Raw genomic sequence first — 20,171 nt, 5'->3', positions numbered from 1 at the left:
TCTCTGTGATGAGTCCAGCTGCAGACACTGGAACTGCTTGATGGCTCATGTGATTCTGGAGAAGATGAAACCGAAACTTCATGTGAAGCTCTGTTGCTCTTTAGCAAATGAGCATCAGTTAATGAGCCTAAACTGTTCAGACCAATGTCGGATACAGATCATGTTAGAGATTAGCCTAAAATTTGAATCGAATTTGTGTCACTGTTACCTGCTGTCTGAACAGATCCTCGTGGTTAAAGAAGTATTTGATGATTTAAAAATGCAGAAACCTTGTAACTCACTGTTTAAAGAGTAAGTTTCTTGAGAGAAGGTTAGTAGTTCTTCAAATCAAACTGTGCTGGAACCCCTTAAAGTGTTTTAAGGAACATTTCAAAAAGCTAAATGTTCCTAAAAGCAACTTCAGGGATTCCTGAACTTTAGAGGGTACTTATACTTTTAAACGTTTACAGGCTTCTGTTACCTACTGTTAGCTACTAAAACCTTGTCTCTCCAGTGTAAAACTGAAGACAGTAACCTTTTTTTGTTGCTAATGAACTAAAACACTGATTCCTCGCTGGTTTCTGAAGTGCAGTGTTTGTCGTGCAACACCTCCATTTCTGACTAGCGTCCGGCGTGGTGCAGGAAGTGTGTTCTTCATGCTAACTCCTGTATGTGTGTGTGCTGGCGGGCGTAGACCTCCTGGAGGAGACGGAGAAGCTGATGCAGGAGAAGGTGGAGGTTCAGCGTCAGGCCGAGAAGGAGCACGCTGAGCTCCTGCAGCAGGTGAAGCAGCTGGAGGCGGAGCTTGAGGAACAGGTGGGGCGTTTTGCAGAGCTGGAGGAAACTCACCGGGCCGAGAGTGCTGACCTTACACAACAGATCAGTGCCCTGGAGAAACAGATGGAGAATAACCGCCGGTTCCTGGATGTAAGTTCTGTGCTGTCGACCAGAAATAGTTCAGACATTCAAACTCATGCAAACTAGATGAGACAGAATGTAAATTACTTGTCTTTTAAATTGTAACTAAGAGTAAAATAGAAATACTTGTGAACACTTCTAGAAATTGGCAACTTTTGCCTGCAAACTTTTCCATTAAGTTTTAAGAAAGTTCTACACAAGACTGTACCAAAGGACTACCCTCTGTAATGACACCCAACTGTCATATAGTGTAAATGAACTATCTTGTTCCCCTAAAAGGCAAAAGGTAAATGGAATAGGTACTGTACCAAAAGCGCTGCCCTGTTAATGCAACAAAATCTACTTTATTAACTGACATTAACAACCTATCCTAGTGTCCTGAAACGTTCCCTGCTATTGTCTCCTGATTTAAATCAGAGGGACACCCTGACAATTCACTTTTCACTGCAGCCATAGAACAGAAACAGTTCTGAGGAACATCTGGAATCTTCTCAGAGGAACATTTCAGCCATTTACCATCACAAAAGACTATATCCTCCACATTTCACAAGATAAATTCAGCTGAACATTGCGTTACCTGGTCTGAGTGGCGTCTGTTATAATGCTTTGATTCAACTCAGGTTTGTCCACGTTGTTTTAAAGCTGCACTTTCTTTCAGTTTGCCATTTGAGCCCTCTGACCTGACCTTTGACCTTTCAGGAACAGGCAATGGACAGGGAGCACGAGAGAGATGTGTTTCAGCAGGAGATCCATAAACTGGAGCAGCAGCTGAGGAACCCCCCGAAACCCCCGGCCAGTAGTGACCAGCACCACAGAGAGGTACAGTACTTTATTTTCACTGCAGATTTGTGCTAATTATCCAAAACTGTTTACCAGCGCTGAACAGGTACCCTTTTAGGTTTTCCTCAAAATGTTCCGGAGGGTTACTCTTATAACTGACTCTCAATCTTGTCCCACAGGGCTACCTTTTTAAACCCTCAAACTGTCCAGTGGGGTAACCTTTTAATTGTCCCCTTTAAACCGTCCCACAGGAGTACCTTTCTAACTTACCCTCAAATTGTTCCAATGCGGTGCCCCTCTAACTAACCTTTAAACTGTCCCAGAGGGGTACCTTTCTAACTAAACCTCAAACTGTCCCAGAGGGGGTATTCTTCTAATGTGTCCTCAAACTGTCCCACGGGGTGCCATTTAAACTTAAACTTAAACCTTCCCGGGGGAATACCTTTCCAACATCCTCCCAAATGGTTTTAGTGAGGTTCCCTTCTAACTAACCCAGAAACTGTCCAACAGGGATACCTTTCTAACTAATCCTCAAATTGTTCCACAGGGGTATCCTTCTAAAATCCCTCAAACTGTCCAGACGGGTGTCCTTGTAATTCACCCTCAAACTGTCCCACAGGGGTACCATTTTAACTTTGACTTTCCAGGGGAATACCTTTCCAACATGCTCCCAAACTGTTTTAGTAACGTTCCCTTCTAACTAACCCTAAAATTTTCCAGAGGGTGTCCTTCTAAAGTATCCTCAAACTGTCTCACAAGGGTGTTCTTCTAACTTACCCTTAAATTGCCATTAAGGGGTATCCTTGTAATCTACCTTCAAACTGTCCCACAGGGGTACCTTTTCAACTCCCCTTAAATTGTCCCAGAAGGGTACCCTTCTAACTAACCCTCAAATTGTCCAGACGGGTGTCCTTGTAATTCACCCTCAAACTGTCCAACAGGGGTACTCTTCTTGTCTAACCTTATCCTGTCCAAGAGGGATACCCTTCTAATTGACCATCAAACTCACCTTCCCTCTAACTTATTATGATCTGCCAAAGAGAGAAGTGTTGTCAATTCCGTTAGTCAGACATTTGCAGAAAAGAAGCACCGAGTTCTGAGCAACATTTCTACCTCTGAGAGGTAGTTTTTTACAGTGTGAGAATAAAACTGAGTTTCGGTTTCTGGCTGTAGCTGGAGGCTAGAACTCGTATCTCTCTGAACAATAGATCAGGCTGAGGAGGACCTACCTGTTTTGTAAGAGAAGCTTTCTCTTCTTTCCAGAGTGAAATAATGTGTGTAATCACAATGATAAAGTGCATAATCTGATCTCAAACTCCTCTAAACTCAGATACAGATGATCCTCTGAGGACACGCTGAGGAATGAGTCATTCCAGCTTTTAGTGCGTAACAGTTTACAGTACAGTGTAATGCTGAGCACTAGTGAATATTAGTAGTGAGAGCAGGTGTATTTACCCTTGCTGGAGTTAAAGTGCGTTTAAACAAAATTAGTCATTTTATTTGGTAATGTATAGTCATTACAGATAATTAACAGACTGTAACACATATAAAGTGATTTCAGTTAGAATATTATTGATGTCTAAAGGATAGTGTCGGGTTCAGGCCTTCTAATGTATCCTCAAACTGTCCCACAGGGGTGTCCTTCTAACTTACCCTTAAATTACCATTGAGGGGTATCAAACTTCAGGCAGTCTGGTTCAGTCACTCGTCGGGTTCAGTCGGTCGTGTTCAGTCGGTCGTGTTCAGTCGGTCGTGTTCAGTCGGTCGTGTTCAGTCGGTCGTGTTCAGTCGGTCGTGTTCAGTCGGTCGTGTTCAGTCGGTCTGGTTCAGTAAGTCTGGTTCAGTAAGTCGGGTTTAGACGGTCGGGTTCAGACAGTCAGTCGGTTTAAGGCAGACTGGTTCAGTAATCATCGGGTTCAGACAGTCGGGTTCAGACAGTCGGGTTCAGACAGTCTGGTTCAGACAGTCTGGTTCAGACAGTCGGGTTCAGACAGTCGGCCGGGTTAAGGCGGTCTGGTTCAGTACTCGTCGGGTTCAGACATTCGGGTTCAGACATTCGGGTTCAGACATTCGGGTTCAGACAGTCGGGTTCAGACAGTCGGCCGGGTTAAGGCGGTCTGGTTCAGTACTCGTCGGGTTCAGACAGTCGGGTTCAGACAGTCTGGTTCAGTACTCGTCGGGTTCAGACAGTCGGGTTCAGACAGTCGGGCGGGTTAAGGCGGTCTGGTTCAGTACTCGTCGGGTTCAGACAGTCGGGTTCAGACAGTCGGCCGGGTTAAGGCGGTCTGGTTCAGTACTCGTCGGGTTCAGACAGTCGGGTTCAGACAGTCGGGCGGGTTAAGGCGGTCTGGTTCAGTACTCGTCGGGTTCAGACAGTCGGGTTCAGACAGTTGGCCGGGTTAAGGCGGTCTGGTTCAGTACTCGTCGGGTTCAGACAGTCGGGTTCAGACAGTCGGCCGGGTTAAGGCGGTCTGGTTCAGTACTCGTCGGGTTCAGACAGTCGGGTTCAGACAGTCGGGCGGGTTAAGGCGGTCTGGTTCAGTACTCGTCGGGTTCAGACAGTCGGCCGGGTTAAGGCGGTCTGGTTCAGTACTCGTCGGGTTCAGACAGTCGGGTTCAGACAGTCGGCCGGGTTAAGGCGGTCTGGTTCAGTACTCGTCGGGTTCAGACAGTCGGGTTCAGACAGTCTGGTTCAGACAGTCGGCCGGGTTAAGGCGGTCTGGTTCAGTACTCGTCGGGTTCAGACAGTCGGGTTCAGACAGTTGGCCGGGTTAAGGCGGTCTGGTTCAGTACTCGTCGGGTTCAGTCAGACGGGTTCCACAGTGCTGAATAGGGCTGGTAGAAAATAGAAGTTGCATTAACGGAGCAGACTGTAATTGATATTAGAAGTAAGGGATTTGACCACAATAATAGTTTTAACTGAGCTTATTGTAATGGAGCTGACTATAATAATGATGGTTGTAACGGGGCTGAATGTATTGATCAGGTCTGTAATAGAGCTGACTGTAATGATGAAGGATTGAACGGAGCTGACTGTATTGATCAGGTTTGTAACTGAGCTGACTGTATTGATGAGGACTGTAACGGAGCTGATTGTATTGATCAGGACTGTAACGGAGCTGACTGTATTGATCAGGTCCTTAACAGTGCTGAATGTAATGATGATGCCTGTAACGGAGCTGACTGTAATGATGATGGCTGTAACAGAGCTTACTGTAATTGATGAGGACTGTAACGGAACTGACTGTAACTGATGAGGACTGTAACGGAGCTGACTGTTATGATGATGGCTGTAACAGAGCTGACTGTAATGATGATGGCTGTAACAGAGCTTACTGTAATTGATGAGGACTGTAACGAAACTGACTGTAACTGATGAGGACTGTAACGGAGCTGACTGTAATGATGATTGCTGTAACGGAGCTGACTGTTATGATGATGGCTGTAACAGAGCTGACTGTAATGATGATGGTTGTAACGGAGCTGACTGTAACTGATGAGGACTGTAACGGAGCTGACTATAATTATTCAGGACAGTAACGAAGTTGGCAGTAATTGATGAGGACTGTAACGGAGCTGACTGTAATTGATGAGAACTGTAATATAGATGACTGTTATTGATGAGGACTGTAACAGAGATGACTTTAATTGATGAGGACTGTAACGGAGCTGACTGTAATTGATCAGGTCTGTAACAGAGATGAATGTAATTGATGAGGACTGTAACAGAGATGACTGTAGCTGAGGCGGTTCTGTGTTTTTGGTTCTAGATTGAAGGCCCGACTGTAACTCTATTCTGTCTGATCTGTGTCTGTTCGCCCTGCCCCGTGCCCCGCCCCCTCTCTGTGATAGGTGGAGGAGTTGAGCGGTGCTCTGAGGGAGAAAGCTGATTGGTGCAGTGAGCTGCTCCTGCGGTCGGAGCAGCTGCAGAGGGAGGTGGAGGAGAGGAACGAGGAGATCGAGAAGCTGGAGACTCGCGTCAGAGAGCTGGAGCAGGCGCTCATCGCTAACACCCACCCCGCCACCACCGTGAGTGTGAACGCGTGTAGTGAACGTGCATGTGTATATAGTGTGCGTGTGCGTGTGTGTAGGTGTGTGTGTGTGTGTATTGTGAGCATTAGCATGCTGTGTCTGCTTTAGCTTCTGATGCTGTGGGTTATTGTTGCTATGCTACCATTTCTGTGTGTGTGAGTGTGTGTGTATGTATGTGTGTGTATAATGTGTGTGTGTGTGTGTGTGTATAATGTGTGTGTGAGTGTGTGTGTATATCGTGTGTGTGTATAATGTGTGTGTGTGTGTGTGTAAGTGTGTGTGTGTGTGTGTGTGTGTGCACGCGAGTGTGTGTGGTGTGTGTGTGTGTGTGTGTAAGTGTGTGTGTGTGTAAGTGTGTGTGTGTGTAAGTGTGTGTGCGTGTGTGTGTGTGTGTGTGGTGTGTGTGTGTGGCTGGTGGGGGGGTGCCAGCGGCTGTGGCAGTTCTTTAACGTCAGCTGTTCCCATGGTGCCACTACACTAACAGCTGCTTCCAGCTGTAGCCTGTGTGTGTGAGTGTGTGTGAGTGTGTGTGAGTGTGTGTGAGTGTGTGTGAGTGTGTGTGTGTGAGTGTGTGTGTACAGCATGCATTATGTGGTGTGAAGTGTGAACATATTGATTGTACTGATTGCTTAGGCGTGTAAATGTTGTGCACTGTTTGTGTGTGTGTGTAATGTGTGTGTTTTGTGTGTGTGTGTGTGTGTGTGTAGGAGGAGGACAGTAAGCAGTATGCCTCGATGGCCGCTGGTGAGGACGCTACACTGGAGTCTCTCCTCCAGACTGAGAGAGAGGCTCTGGACAGGAAGGAGAAGGAGGTAATAATTAAACCCACTGTAGTTACGGAGCTGACCACTCTTACACTGCATGCTAATCAGTCTCTGATAGCCAGCAATCATATACTCAACTGTAACGAGTTACAGTATCTGAGTTGACTGTAACTAGGTTGACTGAGTGTATGGAGTTGACTGTAACTGTAACGGAGTTGACGGTAACGGAGTGTGTTCCCGCCTGCAGATCGTTAATCTGGAGGAGCAGCTGGAGCAGTTCCGGGAGGAGCTGCAGAATAAGAGCGAGGAGGTGCAGCAGCTCCACATGCAGCTGGAGATCCAGCGCAAGGAGATCAGCACCCAGCAGCAGGAGCTCCTCACCCAGACCAACCTGCACACGGTGAGACCACACCCCCACACACCTGAGACCACACCCCCCACACACACCTGAGACCACAGGTACCCTGCTACGAGTCCTCGTGTACAGTGTGAACAGGTATCTGCTACAGGCTACAGGCCGATAATACTTAATCTCTGAACTGTGAAAGAGCTAGCGCTTAGCGCGGTTAGCAGGTAATGCTAATACTGCTCCAGCAGTGCTAGCTGGGGTTAGCAGAAGGCTACAGTTCAATATACTCCCTCTAAATAACGGAAGAACTAGCGCTTATCATGGTTAGCGGCTAATGCTAATGCTGATCCAGCAGTGTTAGCTGGGTTTGTGTTCTCCTCCAAGCGTGTTGAGCTGTGTTGGGTTTGTTAGCATCGTATATGTGGGGTTTTAGTTAGTGGAAGAACTAGAACTTAATTAAAATATGTAATAAATAAATAAACTCGTAGGGCTGTTTTTAGGAAAGGAAATAACGTAAATAAAAATTTTATTCACCGATAAACCCTGGTGAGAGGTTCAGTAGTGCATGGCGATGTGCATGGCGGTTCTAGATCAGGTTGTAGGTTCTGTAGTCCTGTTCTAAGAGCGGCTGTGCTGGTGTTTAACTCCTGAAGGTGTTGCAGCAGAAGGACAGGGACATAGCTCTCCTTAATGAGCACATCGCTAAACTCCAGCTAACAGAGCCCCGCCCTGACCACCAGGTAACCCCGCCCACACGCATACGCTAACCACGCCCTCTCGCGTATGTGTGTGTGTACCCGTCAGTGTGTGTGTGTGTGTTTACGTGAAATCCGCTGGTGTGAACCTCCGTCTGGATGCAGGTCTTCATGGCTCCTCCCCCTCTGTTTGATCCTGTTTAATTTCTCCATCTGTTTCCATTACTAATGTTTATTTTCTGCACGGGTCATAAATATATATAAATATATATCCTCACTGTGGAGCAGAGTCCTGTATCACATTAACCTTAAAAACTCGTACAGAAACGCTGCACACGAGTCAGAGTCAAGAAAAAGACTCCTTTACTTCACTGAGACTCTGATCCAAGTCTCAGACTCAACTTTCAAGAAGTCTTTTTAATAGACACGAACAAGACAGTAATCAAGACAGTAATCAAGACTCTTTACAGAGTCTTTACAGTAGTCTAGACTGAGATTTTAGAACAATCATAACTGAGTCTTTATAATAGTCAAGTATGAGTCAAGAGAGTCTCTATAGTATTTAAGACAGAGTCTTTAAAATAGTCAAGACTGAGTCTTGTCAACTTGTCAAAATCGAGACTTTGCAGTGCTAAAATCAGAGACTTCACAGCAGTCAAGACTGAGTCTCTACAGGACTCAGGACTGAGTCTTTTCAGTAGTCAGTCTCAAGTCTTTACAATAATAAAGTCTGTTTTAAGGCAGAGACTTTGATAATTAAGTCTAAAGTCCAGACTAAAACTTGGTCAAGATGTTTACAATTCTTTCTTAATACAACCATGAGATTATTCATTAATTCTTTTGATCTTAAGACTTCCAGACTTGAATGTTTCCGAAGCTGCTGGTTCTGAGATACTGTTGTGACAGTGGGAATATATATATATATATATTGATGACATTTTTCTCATGATATTAATATTTGTGAAATGATCAATGATAAATATTTAATAAGTGCAGATTGATCTGATTCTAATTCTGATAAATTCCCAGGCCTGGGTCAGATTATCCAGAACCTGCACTTATTAAACTTTATATCCTGAGTTAACATGGATTACTTTTCTGACTGACAGCTGTTGATTTGTGTTACAGTGTGTGATTGTTGTGGTGGAGTGTTTTTTTTTCCAGGTTTGCAGTTAATTTTATGCATGTCTTTTGATGTTTAATCTTTTTGATACATTTGAGAACTATTTGCAGTTGTTCTAAAATGGACCTAAAGTGTCCCCGTCCCAAATATCCGCTGCATTTTCAAACCCAGATTCACTTCCTTAAAGTAAGAAGTTAATTGATTAAATGATTCGGATGTTCCTGACCGGTGGGTCCCGTCCGGTCCACAGAGTCTCGAGGTGTTTGGGACGGGTTCTTGGCTTTGTAGATTCCTTTTCTTCTTTTCTAACTTCTCTGGGTTGTGGCACTACCAGGAGGTGGAGCAGAAGAGCGAGCTGGTGCTGGAGCTGGAGGCTCAGGTGGAGTACCTACGAGGAGAACAGGAGCGCCTGAAGCGAGACAGCGAGGAGGAGGTGGAGCAACTCAACTCCGTCATCGAGAAACTCCAGCAGGAACTGTCCCACATAGAGCACAAACAGACCCCAGAGGACGAGGACGACCGCCATGGCGAGGAGGAGTACGATGAACTGAAACAGAAGTTGGAAGCAGTCGTTAAGGAGCTGGAAACTCTGAAGACTGAACACTCGTCACTCCTCGTTGAGTATGAGGGTGTCCAGCAGGAACTGTCCCACATAGAGCAAAAAGAGGACCACCATGGCGAGGAGGAGTACGATGAACTGAAACAGAAGTTGGACGCAGTGGTAAAGGAATTGGACTTTTTTAAGACTGACCACTTGTCACTCCTCGTTAAGTACGAGAGTCTCCAGCAGGAACTGTCCCACGTAGAGCACAAACAGACCTCTAAGATTGAGGACGACGAACTGAAACAGAAGTTGGATGCAGTCGTGAAGGAGCTGGAAACTCTGAAGACTGACCACTCGTCACTCCTCGTTAAGTACGAGAGTCTCCAGCAGGAACTGTCCCACGTAGAGCACAAACAGCAACAGGAGGACAACCTCCATGGCGAGGAGGCGTATGATGAACTGAAACAGAAGTTGGATGCTGTCATACAAGAGTTGGATACCCTCAAAACTGACCACTCGTCACTCCTCGATAAGTACGAGAAACTCCAGCAGGAACTGTCCAACGTAGAGCGCAAACAGAGCCCAGAAGACAAGGATGACCTCCATGGAGAGGAGGAGTATGATGAACTGAAACAGAAGTTGGATGCAGTCGTAAAGGAGCTGGAAACTCTGAAGACTGACCACTCATCACTCCTTGTTAAATACGAGGGTGTTCAGCAGGAACTGTCCCACGTAGAGCACAAACAAAGCCTCAAGGGTGAGGACGACCTCCATGGCAAGGAGGAGTATGATGAACTGAAACAGAAGATGGACATGGTGGTAAAGGAACTGGACTCCTTAAAGACTGACCACTCGACACTCCTCGTTAAGTACGAAAGTCTCCAGCAGGAACTGTCCAACGTAGAGCGTACACAGAGCCCCAAGATTGAGGGCGACCTCCATGGCGAGGAGGAATACAATGAACTGAAACAGAAGATGGACGCGGTCATACAAGAGTTGGACACCCTCAAGACGGACCACTCGTCACTGCTCATTAAGTACGAGGGTGTCCAGCAGGAACTGTCCAACGTAGAGCGCACACAGAGCCCCAAGTTTGAGCACGACCTCCATGGCAAGGAAGAGTACAATGAACTTAAACAGAAGATGGACGCAGTGATAAAGGAACTGGAAACTCTGAAGACTGACCACTCGTCACTCATCGTTAAGTATGAAGGTGTCAAGCAGGAACTGTCCAACGTAGAGCAAAAAGAGGACCTCCATGGCGAGGAGGAATACGATGAACTGAATCAGAAGTTGGATGCAGTGGTAAAAGAGCTGGAAACTCTGAAGACTGACCACTCGTCACTCCTCGTTAAGTACGAGAGTCTCCAGCAGGAGGCGCTGGATCGAGATGCAGAGCAGGAGCAGGAGAGCGGGAGGTGGAAGGCGGCACTGGACGAGGCTCTGAGGGACCGCACCGCCGCTCTGGTTGTGGCCCAGGCTCAGGTCCATGCTCTGCAGGAAAGTGCCGGGTCCCGGGTGGGTGACCTGACACAGCGAATAGCAGAGCTGGAGGAGAGCGTGGAGGAGAAGGAGGCGGAGCTACACGCCTGCAGACTACAGGTAGAAAAGGCTCAGGACGGCGCAGAGATGCTACACCTGAAGGTGTCTCAGCTGGAGGAGAAGCTCAGGGAAAAGGTAAGTCTGTCTTTACCGTACCCTTTACCGTACCTGAGCAATATAGTCACTCATCTTACTCCCTATTTTTTAGCTCCAAGTTAGCACAAAGGAACAAGCTAACATGGTAGTACCATTACGGTGAGACGCAGTGGTGTACACTAGGACAGTAGAATAGGATTTGATGCAACTACAGTGGTGCAGATGCGAACCCTTTAAACTATATGGTTTAACAAATACGCAATTTTATGGTTTTTAAGGTGCACAATATAATAGGGTGCATTCAAAGCAACCATAGTAGGGAACAGGGGTGTCGCCACGCTTTTCTTCTAATTCAGCAGGTCTCACCACTGGAGGTGCCTAAGTAAACAAAACTGTAATTCTTAAACAACATTTGTTTGAGCAAAGTGCTTCTGTTTATTTACAGTAAGCTTAGTTGTCTTATACTACAGAAAATACGGTACTTATACAACAGATCTCGCATGCATGCAAATACTGTGATTTTACCAAGTTAGCATGCTAACTTTTTTAATTAGGCAAACTATCTAAATGTGAAATGTAGGGTGGTTAGTTTTCATACTCGCTACCGGTGTCGTCCATTGTTGCGGCCATCTTCCAAGTCACTACCACAGCGTTAGGTCTTGTCCAATATTACTACCATGGCATAAGTGCCCCAGCTACAGTACTTGTGCAACATCACTACTGCAGTATTAGCACTCGATTTGGGATTTAGCCGAACATTGCTATCACGCTGTTTGCAACATTCTCGCTGTGGCTACCAACCTTAACCCTGGTCGATATGTTTAAGGTGTTTTTATATGGTGATATTTGTACAGGTCTGTTAGGTTTAGTAGTCGTAACCTCGACATTGTTGTCGTTGTCGTTAGGTGGCTGCCGTGTTGGTGAGCCAGGCCCAGCTGGAGGCAGTTCAGGTCCAAACCAAAGAGCTCCACAGGGAGGAAGCAACATTAGACCAAGCCATCGCCGGACTGCTGGACTCCAGAGCAGATCTGGAGGGCGAGGGCCACGCGGTGGCTCGGGTGCAGAAGGCGAGGACCCCTGGTAAGGTGGGGTTACTGTCGGAGAAGCTGCAGGAGCTGGAGCAGGGTCTGAGCTTCTTACAGAAAGACCAGGAGCTTCAGAAGGAGCTTCTGAGCAGCTCGGAGGAGGAGGTGCAGGAGTACGAGCGGCGGCTGGCCGTGCTGGTGGAGCTCCTCAACCAGATGAGGACCAAACCATCACCTACCTGTGCACAGGTACGAAGACGAACGACACCGCACAACACCGCACCTCCCTCAAACCTGACCACATGATCAGAAACACTTGTCTTCAGTAGTAATAATAATAATAATTGCCTCCTCCTGGTTCTGCAGGTGTTGAGTGATGGGGACGGTCAGGTGGAGGAGGTTCTCGCGGAGCTGCAGAAGGTACGAGATGAAGCGAACGCTGCTAACGAAGAGCTAACAAGCTGCCGAGAGCTCAGCCGGAACCTGCAGGAACAGATTCAGGTACTTTACACCTGAGACATCTCACTTTACCTCACTTAGCATTAAAATATTTAAATCTAGCAAGTCGCCGTGAGCGAGGTGTTATATCAAGGTTATAAAGGTGTTTATAAGCATGATCTGATCTGTGGTTTACCTGCAGCTGAAGGAGGCAGTCATCCAGCAGCTGGAGGAAGATCTGCAGAAGGTAAGTGAACTCTTCATCCACTGAATCCTGGTGAACCGTGCTCTGGTGCATCTGGTGTATCTGGTGCTCTGATGTATCTGGTGCTCTGGTGCATCTGGTGTATCTGGTGCATCTATTGCATCTGGTGTATCTGGTGCTCTGATGTATCAGGTGCTCTGGTGCATCTGGTGCATCTGGTGCATCTGGTGCATCTAGTGCTCTGTGTATCTGGTGCATCTGGTGTATCTGGTGCTCTGATGTATCTGGTGCTCTGATGTATCTGGTGCATCTGGTGTATCTGGTGCATCTGGTGTATCTGGTGCTCTGATGTATCTGGTGCTCTGGTGCATCTGGTGCATCTGGTGTATCTGGTGCTCTGATGTATCTGGTGCTCTGGTGCATCTGGTGTATCTGGTGCATCTGGTGCATCTGGTGCATCTGGTGCATCTGATGTATCTGGTGCTCTGGTGCATCTGGTGCATCTGGTGTATCTGGTGCTCTGGTGTATCTGGTGCATCTGATGTATCTGGTGCTCTGGTGCATCTGGTGCATCTGGTGTATCTGGTGCTCTGGTGTATCTGGTGCATCTGATGTATCTGGTGCTCTGATGTATCTGGTGCTCTGGTGTATTTGGTGTTGATGTGATTGTGTCCTGCTGCTGGTCAGGCGTTGGAGCGTGGTGGCGAGGTGTCAGAGGTCCTGCGGGAGCTTCAGGACGCCCAGGACCAGGCAACGGCCAGTAAAGAGGAGCTGATCACCTGCAGGGAGCTCAGTCACCACCTGCAGGAGCAGATACAGGTACACCTGTGATAATAATAATCACAGTAATAATGATAAATATTCAATATTTAATAGAAGTGAAATGTTAACTGCGCTCTGTAAACTGTAAACAGCTGGTGTGTTGATCTGGTGTTGTTGGTGTGTTGATCTGGTGTTGCTGGTGTGTTGATCTGGTGTTGCTGGTGTGTTGAGCTGGTGTGTTGATCTGGTGTTGTTGGTATGTTGATCTGGTGTTGTTGGTGTGTTGATCTGGTGGTGTTGGTGTGTTGATCTGGTGTTGCTGGTGGGTTGATCTGGTTTTGCTGGTGTGTTGATCTGGTGTTGCTGGTGTGTTGATCTGGTGTTGCCGGTGGGTTGTTCAGATGTTGCTGGTGTGTTGATCAGGTGTTGTTGGTGTGTTGATCAGGTGTTGTTGGTGTGTTGATGTGGTGTTGCTGGTGGGTTAATCTGGTGTTGTTGTTGTAATGATCTGGTGGTGTTGGTGGGTTGACCTGGTGTTGTTGGTGAGTTGATCAGGTGTTGTTGGTGTGTTGATGTGGTGTTGCTGGTGGGTTGACCTGGTGTTGTTGGTGTGTTGATCTGGTGTTGTTGGTGTGTTGATCTGGTGTTGCTGGTGTGTTGATCTGGTGTGTTGATCTGGTGTGTTGATCTGGTGTTGCTGGTGTGTTGATCTGGTGTGTTGATCTGGTGTGTTGATCTGGTGTTGTTGTTCTAATGATCTGGTGTTGCTGGTGGGTTGACCTGGTGTTGTTGGTGAGTTGATCAGGTGTTGTTGGTGTGTTGATGTGGTGTTGCTGGTGGGTTGATCTGGTGTTGTTGGTGTGTTTACAGGAGCGGGAGATGACCATCGCTCTGCTGAAGGATCAGCTGCACCGGGTGAGCTTCTGTTCTTAAACCCTTTATAGTTTAATTTCAGTTTCAAACCTGCAGATTATTTATTATATATTATTATTATTATTATATATAATTATTATTATGTTCAGGCGTCGGGGGAGGTGGAAAGTTCTGAGCTTCTTCAGGAGCTTCAGGAGGTCCGGACTGAAGCAGCAGCTACTAAAGAAGAGCTGAACAGCTACATCGAACAGAACCTCAAACTACAGGAGCAGATACAGGTACACTAGATTTACACAGAACACATTATAAAACTTAGACTTTGCATAATATATAAATGTGTATATTATAGACAACATTGGAAAACTTTACACCAGTTTTAAACTGTTTTACAGCACCTTTTCCACGGTAGGCCACTGTACACAGCCTGCTTTACACTATAGACCAGTTGACAAAGTTTACAATTTAGGCCACTTTACACAACTTGATTTGTACTTTTAACCAGTTCATATTTTATAGATCATGCTTAACATTTTTCAATAATTTAGATTGCTATACAATTTTTCCGTTACACTTTAGACTACTTACAAATGTTGCCCATAACCTCAAGTCCATTTTACAGAACTAGCTTTACACTTTAGGTCACTTTGCTTTACATTTCAAACCAGATTTCAAATAGAAACTTGTATCTACTTTACAGAGCCTTAAACTTTATAGAGCTTGCTTTAAGGAAATTAACTTACATTTTAAATCAGTTTACAAAACTAAGTTTACATTTAGGCCACTTTACAGAATTAACTTTTCCTTTTGGTCATTTTATAGACCTGTAGGACTAAATATTAATATGTGTACTGCACTGTACACCACTTTACAGAACATTCTGATGGTTCCTGTACCTCTGTACATATCTTCAGGGCAGATAAAATCCTGATCTGTTGTTCCTCACAGGTCCGAGACGTGTCTCTCGCTGAGATGATGGAGGAGCTCCAGCAGCTGCGTACAGCTTTATCCAAATCTAATGAGGACCAACCGGCCCAGTCACCACCGCCTCAGCCCCAGTCCCCCCCGCCGCCGCTCCAGTCTTCCTCCCAGTCCAGAAAGAAGGCAGGGAAGCACAGTGACGGGAAGAGCAAAAGCAGCAGCGTCGCCAAAGATAAACCAGCCCTGTCCCGAAAGAACTCCAGCAGCCAGTCCTCCAACGGCTCCCAGCACCTCCCCAACGGCCGGGTGGACGCCGGGACCCAGGTGGAGCGAGTGGAGGCGTCCGAGGAGCTAGAGGAGGTGATCGGAGAGTATACGGAAAGGATCGGTCAGATGCAGGAGCTGCACGCTGCCGAGATCATGGACATGGAGAACCGACACATTTCAGAGAGCGACAATCTGAAGAGGGAGAACCAGCGTCTGGAGCAGGAGTGCTCCGCCCTCAGAGCCACCATCAGCAACCTGCGCACCAATGAGGTTAGACCAGCTCTCTGTCCACTCTCTTTCAGTTAGGGTCTGTGGTGTGGGTGGGTTCTTTGCAAGATCTTTACAGAACTTTTGCAAAGTCTGTACTTCTCTGTGGGATTTCTGGAAAATCTCTGCGGAATTCTGCGGGTCTCTTTGGGATCTTTGCATGGTCTCTGCAGGGTCTCTGAAAGATCCTTGCTGGGTTTCTGTGGGATCTTTGTGGAGCTCTGTGGGATTTTTGCAGAGCTCTGCAGAAGTATGCATTGTCTCTGCAAGGTCTCTGCAGGGTCTCTGCAAATTCTCTGTACAACCTCTACATGGTCTCCACAGGACCTTGAAGATCTTGAAGATCTTTACATTGTTTCTGCAGGGTCTCTGCGGGATGTATTAGAAGTCTCTGCAGAATCTCTGTGGAACTCTGCAGGGTCTCTGAAAGATCCTTGCTGGGTTTCTGTGGGACCTTTGTGCATCTCTGTGGGATTTCTGCAGAAGTATGCATTGTCTCTGTGTGTTCTCGGCAGGAACGCTGCAGGGTCTCTGCATGGTCTCTAGACGGGCTCTGCATGGTCTCCACAGGACCTGTCTTGAGGATCTTTACATTGTTTCTGCAGGATCTCTGTGGAGTCTCTCTGCGGTCTCTGCAGGATCTCAGAGGGTCTCAAAGGGTCTCTGCAGGATATCTGCAAAATCTCTGCATGGTCTCTGCAGGATCCTTGCGGCACTTTACGGAGTCTCTGCGGGATACTTGTGAAACTCTGCAGAACTCTGCATGGTTTTTGCGGGACCTTTGTGAGATGTTTGGATCTTTGCCTTGTTTTTGCATGATCTCTGCCGGGTCTTTACTGGGTCTTTGCGAGGTCTGCGGGATCTCTGCATGGTTTGTATATCGTCACTGCAGAATCTCTATGAGGTCTCTGTTTGATTTCTGCTTGATCTCTGCAAGGTTATGATGGGGTGGAGTCTCTGTGTGGTAGATGGTTCTCTGTGGGGTGGATGGTTCTCTGTGGGGTGGATGGTTCTTTGTAGGGTAGATTGTTCTCTGTGGGGTGGATGGTTCTCTGTAGGGTGGATGGTTCTCTGTGGGGTGGATGGTTCTTTGTAGGGTAGATTGTTCTCTGTGGGGTGGATGGTTCTCTGTGGGGTAGATGTTCTCTGTGAGGTAGATGGTTCTCTGTAGGGTAGATGGTTCTCTGTAGGGTAGATGGTTCTCTGTGGGGTAGATGGTTCTCTGTGGGGTGGATGGTTCTTTGTAGGGTAGATTGTTCTCTGTGGGGTGGATGGTTCTCTGTAGGGTGGATGGTTTTCTGTGGGGTAGATGGTTCTCTGTGGGGTGGATCGTTCTCTGTGGGGTAGATGGTTCTCTGTGGGGTAGATGGTTCTCTGTGTGGTAGATGGTTCTCTGTAGGGTGGATGGTTTTCTGTGGGGTAGATGGTTCTCTGTGGGGTGGATCGTTCTCTGTGGGGTAGATGGTTCTCTGTGGGGTAGATGGTTCTCTGTGAGGTAAATGGTTCTCTGTGGGGTAGATGGTTCTCTGTGGGGTGGTTGGTTCTCTGTGAGGTAAATGGTTCTCTGTGGGGTAGATGGTTCTCTGTGAGGTAAATGGTTCTCTGTGGGGTAGATGGTTCTCTGTGGGGTAGATGGTTCTCTGTGGGGTGGATCGTTCTCTGTGGGGTAGATGGTTCTCTGTGGGGTAGATGGTTCTCTGTGAGGTAAATGGTTCTCTGTGGGGTAGATGGTTCTCTGTGAGGTAAATGGTTCTCTGTGGGGTAGATGGTTCTCTGTGGGGTAGATGGTTCTCTGTGGGGTGGATCGTTCTCTGTGGGGTAGATGGTTCTCTGTGGGGTAGATGGTTCTCTGTGAGGTAAATTGTTCTCTGTGGGGTAGATGGTTCTCTGTGGGGTGGTTGGTTCTCTTTGTCTTTGTGTAACTAAATGTATTTTGTTGTTTCAGGCTGTGAGACAGGACCATCCCACGTCCTCACAGTTGAGAGACGGATACGTCAGCGGTAAGCTCTCGTCCAGCTCTACTGTTAACAGAGAATTATAAATATTTCGTCTTTAATTTAAATCCGGTTCTTGATGTTAATCTCGGCTGTTTGTTCTCCTGACAGACAGCAGCTCGGACTGGAGTCAGCGGACGGGTTTTGAGTTCAGGAGCACCCCTGAGGGAGCTCGCCGAGAGGAGTCCGACCCACTGCCTGACCGGATCAAGGTGCACTTTACACTGTACTTCACCCACACGCCTACCTCAGAGTATACTGTACCCTAACACACCTGTACTAACATGTGAGTGCTGCATGGACGGCTGTAGACGAGTGTGAGGTAATGTGTAGACAAGTGTGAGGTAACCGTGTGAGTGTGAGTTGATGAGTGTGAGGTAACAAATAGACAAGTGTGAGGTGATAGTGTGTGTGAATGCTGGAGAAACAGCTGTAGACAAGTGAGCGGTAACGATGTGAGTGCTGGATGGGCGGCTGTAGACGAGTGTGAGGTTACGGTGTGAGTGCAAGGTAACAAGTAGACGAGTGTGAGGTAATGATGTGAGTGCTGGATGGGCGGCTGTAGAAGAGTGTGAGGTAACGAGTAGGCGAGTGTGAGGTGATGAGTTTGAGGTAACGAGTAGGCGAGTGTGAGGTAACGAGTAGGCGAGTGTGAGGTGATTAGTGTGAGGTGATTACTGTGAGGTAACGAGTAGGCGAGTGTGAGGTAATGAGTAGACGAGTGTGAGGTGATGAGTTTGAGGTAACGAGTAGGCAAGTGTGAGGTAACGAGTAGGCGAGTGTGAGGTGATTAGTGTGAGGTGATTACTGTGAGGTAACGAGTAGGCGAGTGTGAGGTAACGAGTAGGCGAGTGTGAGGTAACGAGTAGACGAGTGTGAAGTAACGAGTGCTGAATGGGCGGCTGTAAAAGAGTGTGAGGTAACGAGTAGGCGAGTGTGAGGTGATTAGTGTGAGCTAACGAGTAGGCGAGTGTGAGGTAATTAGTGTGAGGTAACGAGTAGGCGAGTGTAAGGTAACAAGTAGGCGAGTGTGAGGTAATTAGTGTGAGCTAACGAGTAGGCGAGTGTGAGGTAATTAGTGTGAGGTAACGAGTAGGCGAGTGTAAGGTAACAAGTAGGCGAGTGTGAGGTAATTAGTGTGAGCTAACAAGTAGGTGAGTGTGAGGTAACAAGTAGGCGAGTGTGAGGTAATTAGTGTGAGCTAACAAGTAGGTGAGTGTGAGGTAACAAGTAGGTGAGTGTGAGGTAGCGAGTAGGCGAGTGTGAGGTGATGAGTGTGAGGTAACAAGTAGGCAAGTGTGAGGTGATGAGAAGGCGAGTGTGAGGTGATGAGTGTAAGGTAACGAGTAGGCAAGTGTGAGGTGATGAGTGTGAGGTGACGAGTAGGTGAGTGTGAGGTGACGAGTAGGCGAGTGTGAGGTGATGAGTTTGAGGTAACGAGTAGGTGAGTGTGAGGTGACGAGTAGGCGAGTGTGAGGTGACGAGTAGGTGAATGTGAGGTGATGAGTGTGAGGTGACGAGTAGGCGATTGTGAGGTGATGGGTGTGAGGTAACGAGTAGGTGAGTGTGAGGTGATTAGTGTGAGGTAACGAGTAGGCGATTGTGAGGTGATGGGTGTGAGGTAACGAGTAGGTGAGTGTGAGGTGATTAGTGTGAGGTAACGAGTAGGCGAGTGTGAGGTGATTAGTGTGAGGTAACGAGTAGGCGATTGTGAGGTGATGGGTGTGAGGTAACGAGTAGGTGAGTGTGAGGTGATTAGTGTGAGGTAACGAGTAGGCGAGTGTGAGGTGATTAGTGTGAGGTAAAAAGTAGGCAAGTGTGAGGTGATGAGAAGGCGAGTGTGAGGTGATGAGTGTAAGGTAACGAGTAGGCAAGTGTGAGGTGATGAGTGTGAGGTGACGAGTAGGCGAATGTGAGGTGATGAGTTTGAGGTAACGAGTAGGTGAGTGTGAGGTGACGAGTAGGCGAGTGTGAGGTGACGAGTAGGTGAATGTGAGGTGATGAGTGTGAGGTGACGAGTAGGCGATTGTGAGGTGATGGGTGTGAGGTAACGAGTAGGTGAGTGTGAGGTGATTAGTGTGAGGTAACGAGTAGGCGAGTGTGAGGTGATTAGTGTGAGGTAACGAGTAGGCGAGTGTAAGGTGATTAGTGTGAGGTAACAAGTAGGCGAGTGTGAGGTAGCGAGTAGGCGAGTGTGAGGTGATGAGTGTGAGGTAAAAAGTAGGCAAGTGTGAGGTGATGAGAAGGCGAGTGTGAGGTGATGAGTGTAAGGTAACGAGTAGGCAAGTGTGAGGTGATGAGTGTGAGGTGACGAGTAGGCGAATGTGAGGTGATGAGTTTGAGGTAACGAGTAGGTGAGTGTGAGGTGACGAGTAGGCGAGTGTGAGGTGACGAGTAGGTGAATGTGAGGTGATGAGTGTGAGGTGACGAGTAGGCGATTGTGAGGTGATGGGTGTGAGGTAACGAGTAGGTGAGTGTGAGGTGATTAGTGTGAGGTAACGAGTAGGCGAGTGTGAGGTGATTAGTGTGAGGTAACGAGTAGGCGAGTGTAAGGTGATTAGTGTGAGGTAACAAGTAGGCGAGTGTGAGGTAACTGTGTG

At 47.3% G+C, this 20,171-nt stretch overlaps 1 protein-coding gene and 1 long non-coding RNA gene across 2 annotated transcripts in view; both read left to right on the top strand.

The window, feature by feature from the left end:
* Positions 1–20,171, top strand: part of akap9 (A kinase (PRKA) anchor protein 9) — a 142,231-nt gene that overhangs the window by 109,474 nt on the left and 12,586 nt on the right. Inside the window, exons 26-41 of the mRNA XM_049473550.1 lie at positions 674–906; positions 1,597–1,716; positions 5,530–5,706; positions 6,417–6,521; positions 6,721–6,873; positions 7,476–7,562; positions 8,975–10,861; positions 11,728–12,096; positions 12,214–12,348; positions 12,488–12,532; positions 13,178–13,309; positions 14,123–14,167; positions 14,275–14,403; positions 15,071–15,580; positions 17,523–17,577; positions 17,683–17,831. Coding sequence (XP_049329507.1) covers positions 674–906; positions 1,597–1,716; positions 5,530–5,706; positions 6,417–6,521; positions 6,721–6,873; positions 7,476–7,562; positions 8,975–10,861; positions 11,728–12,096; positions 12,214–12,348; positions 12,488–12,532; positions 13,178–13,309; positions 14,123–14,167; positions 14,275–14,403; positions 15,071–15,580; positions 17,523–17,577; positions 17,683–17,831 — 4,331 coding nt within the window. The remainder of the gene's footprint in view (positions 1–673; positions 907–1,596; positions 1,717–5,529; positions 5,707–6,416; positions 6,522–6,720; positions 6,874–7,475; positions 7,563–8,974; positions 10,862–11,727; positions 12,097–12,213; positions 12,349–12,487; positions 12,533–13,177; positions 13,310–14,122; positions 14,168–14,274; positions 14,404–15,070; positions 15,581–17,522; positions 17,578–17,682; positions 17,832–20,171) is intronic.
* On the top strand, positions 18,748–19,894 carry LOC125794081 (uncharacterized). Its single transcript, XR_007433588.1, has 4 exons — positions 18,748–18,789; positions 18,985–19,015; positions 19,536–19,557; positions 19,796–19,894. It is a non-coding gene; the product is annotated as an uncharacterized LOC125794081 (long non-coding RNA).

Source organism: Astyanax mexicanus, unplaced genomic scaffold (genome assembly GCF_023375975.1).
Source record: "Astyanax mexicanus isolate ESR-SI-001 unplaced genomic scaffold, AstMex3_surface scaffold_39, whole genome shotgun sequence".
Lineage (NCBI taxonomy): Eukaryota > Metazoa > Chordata > Actinopteri > Characiformes > Acestrorhamphidae > Astyanax > Astyanax mexicanus.
This window is presented reverse-complemented; position numbering and strand designations above follow the sequence as displayed.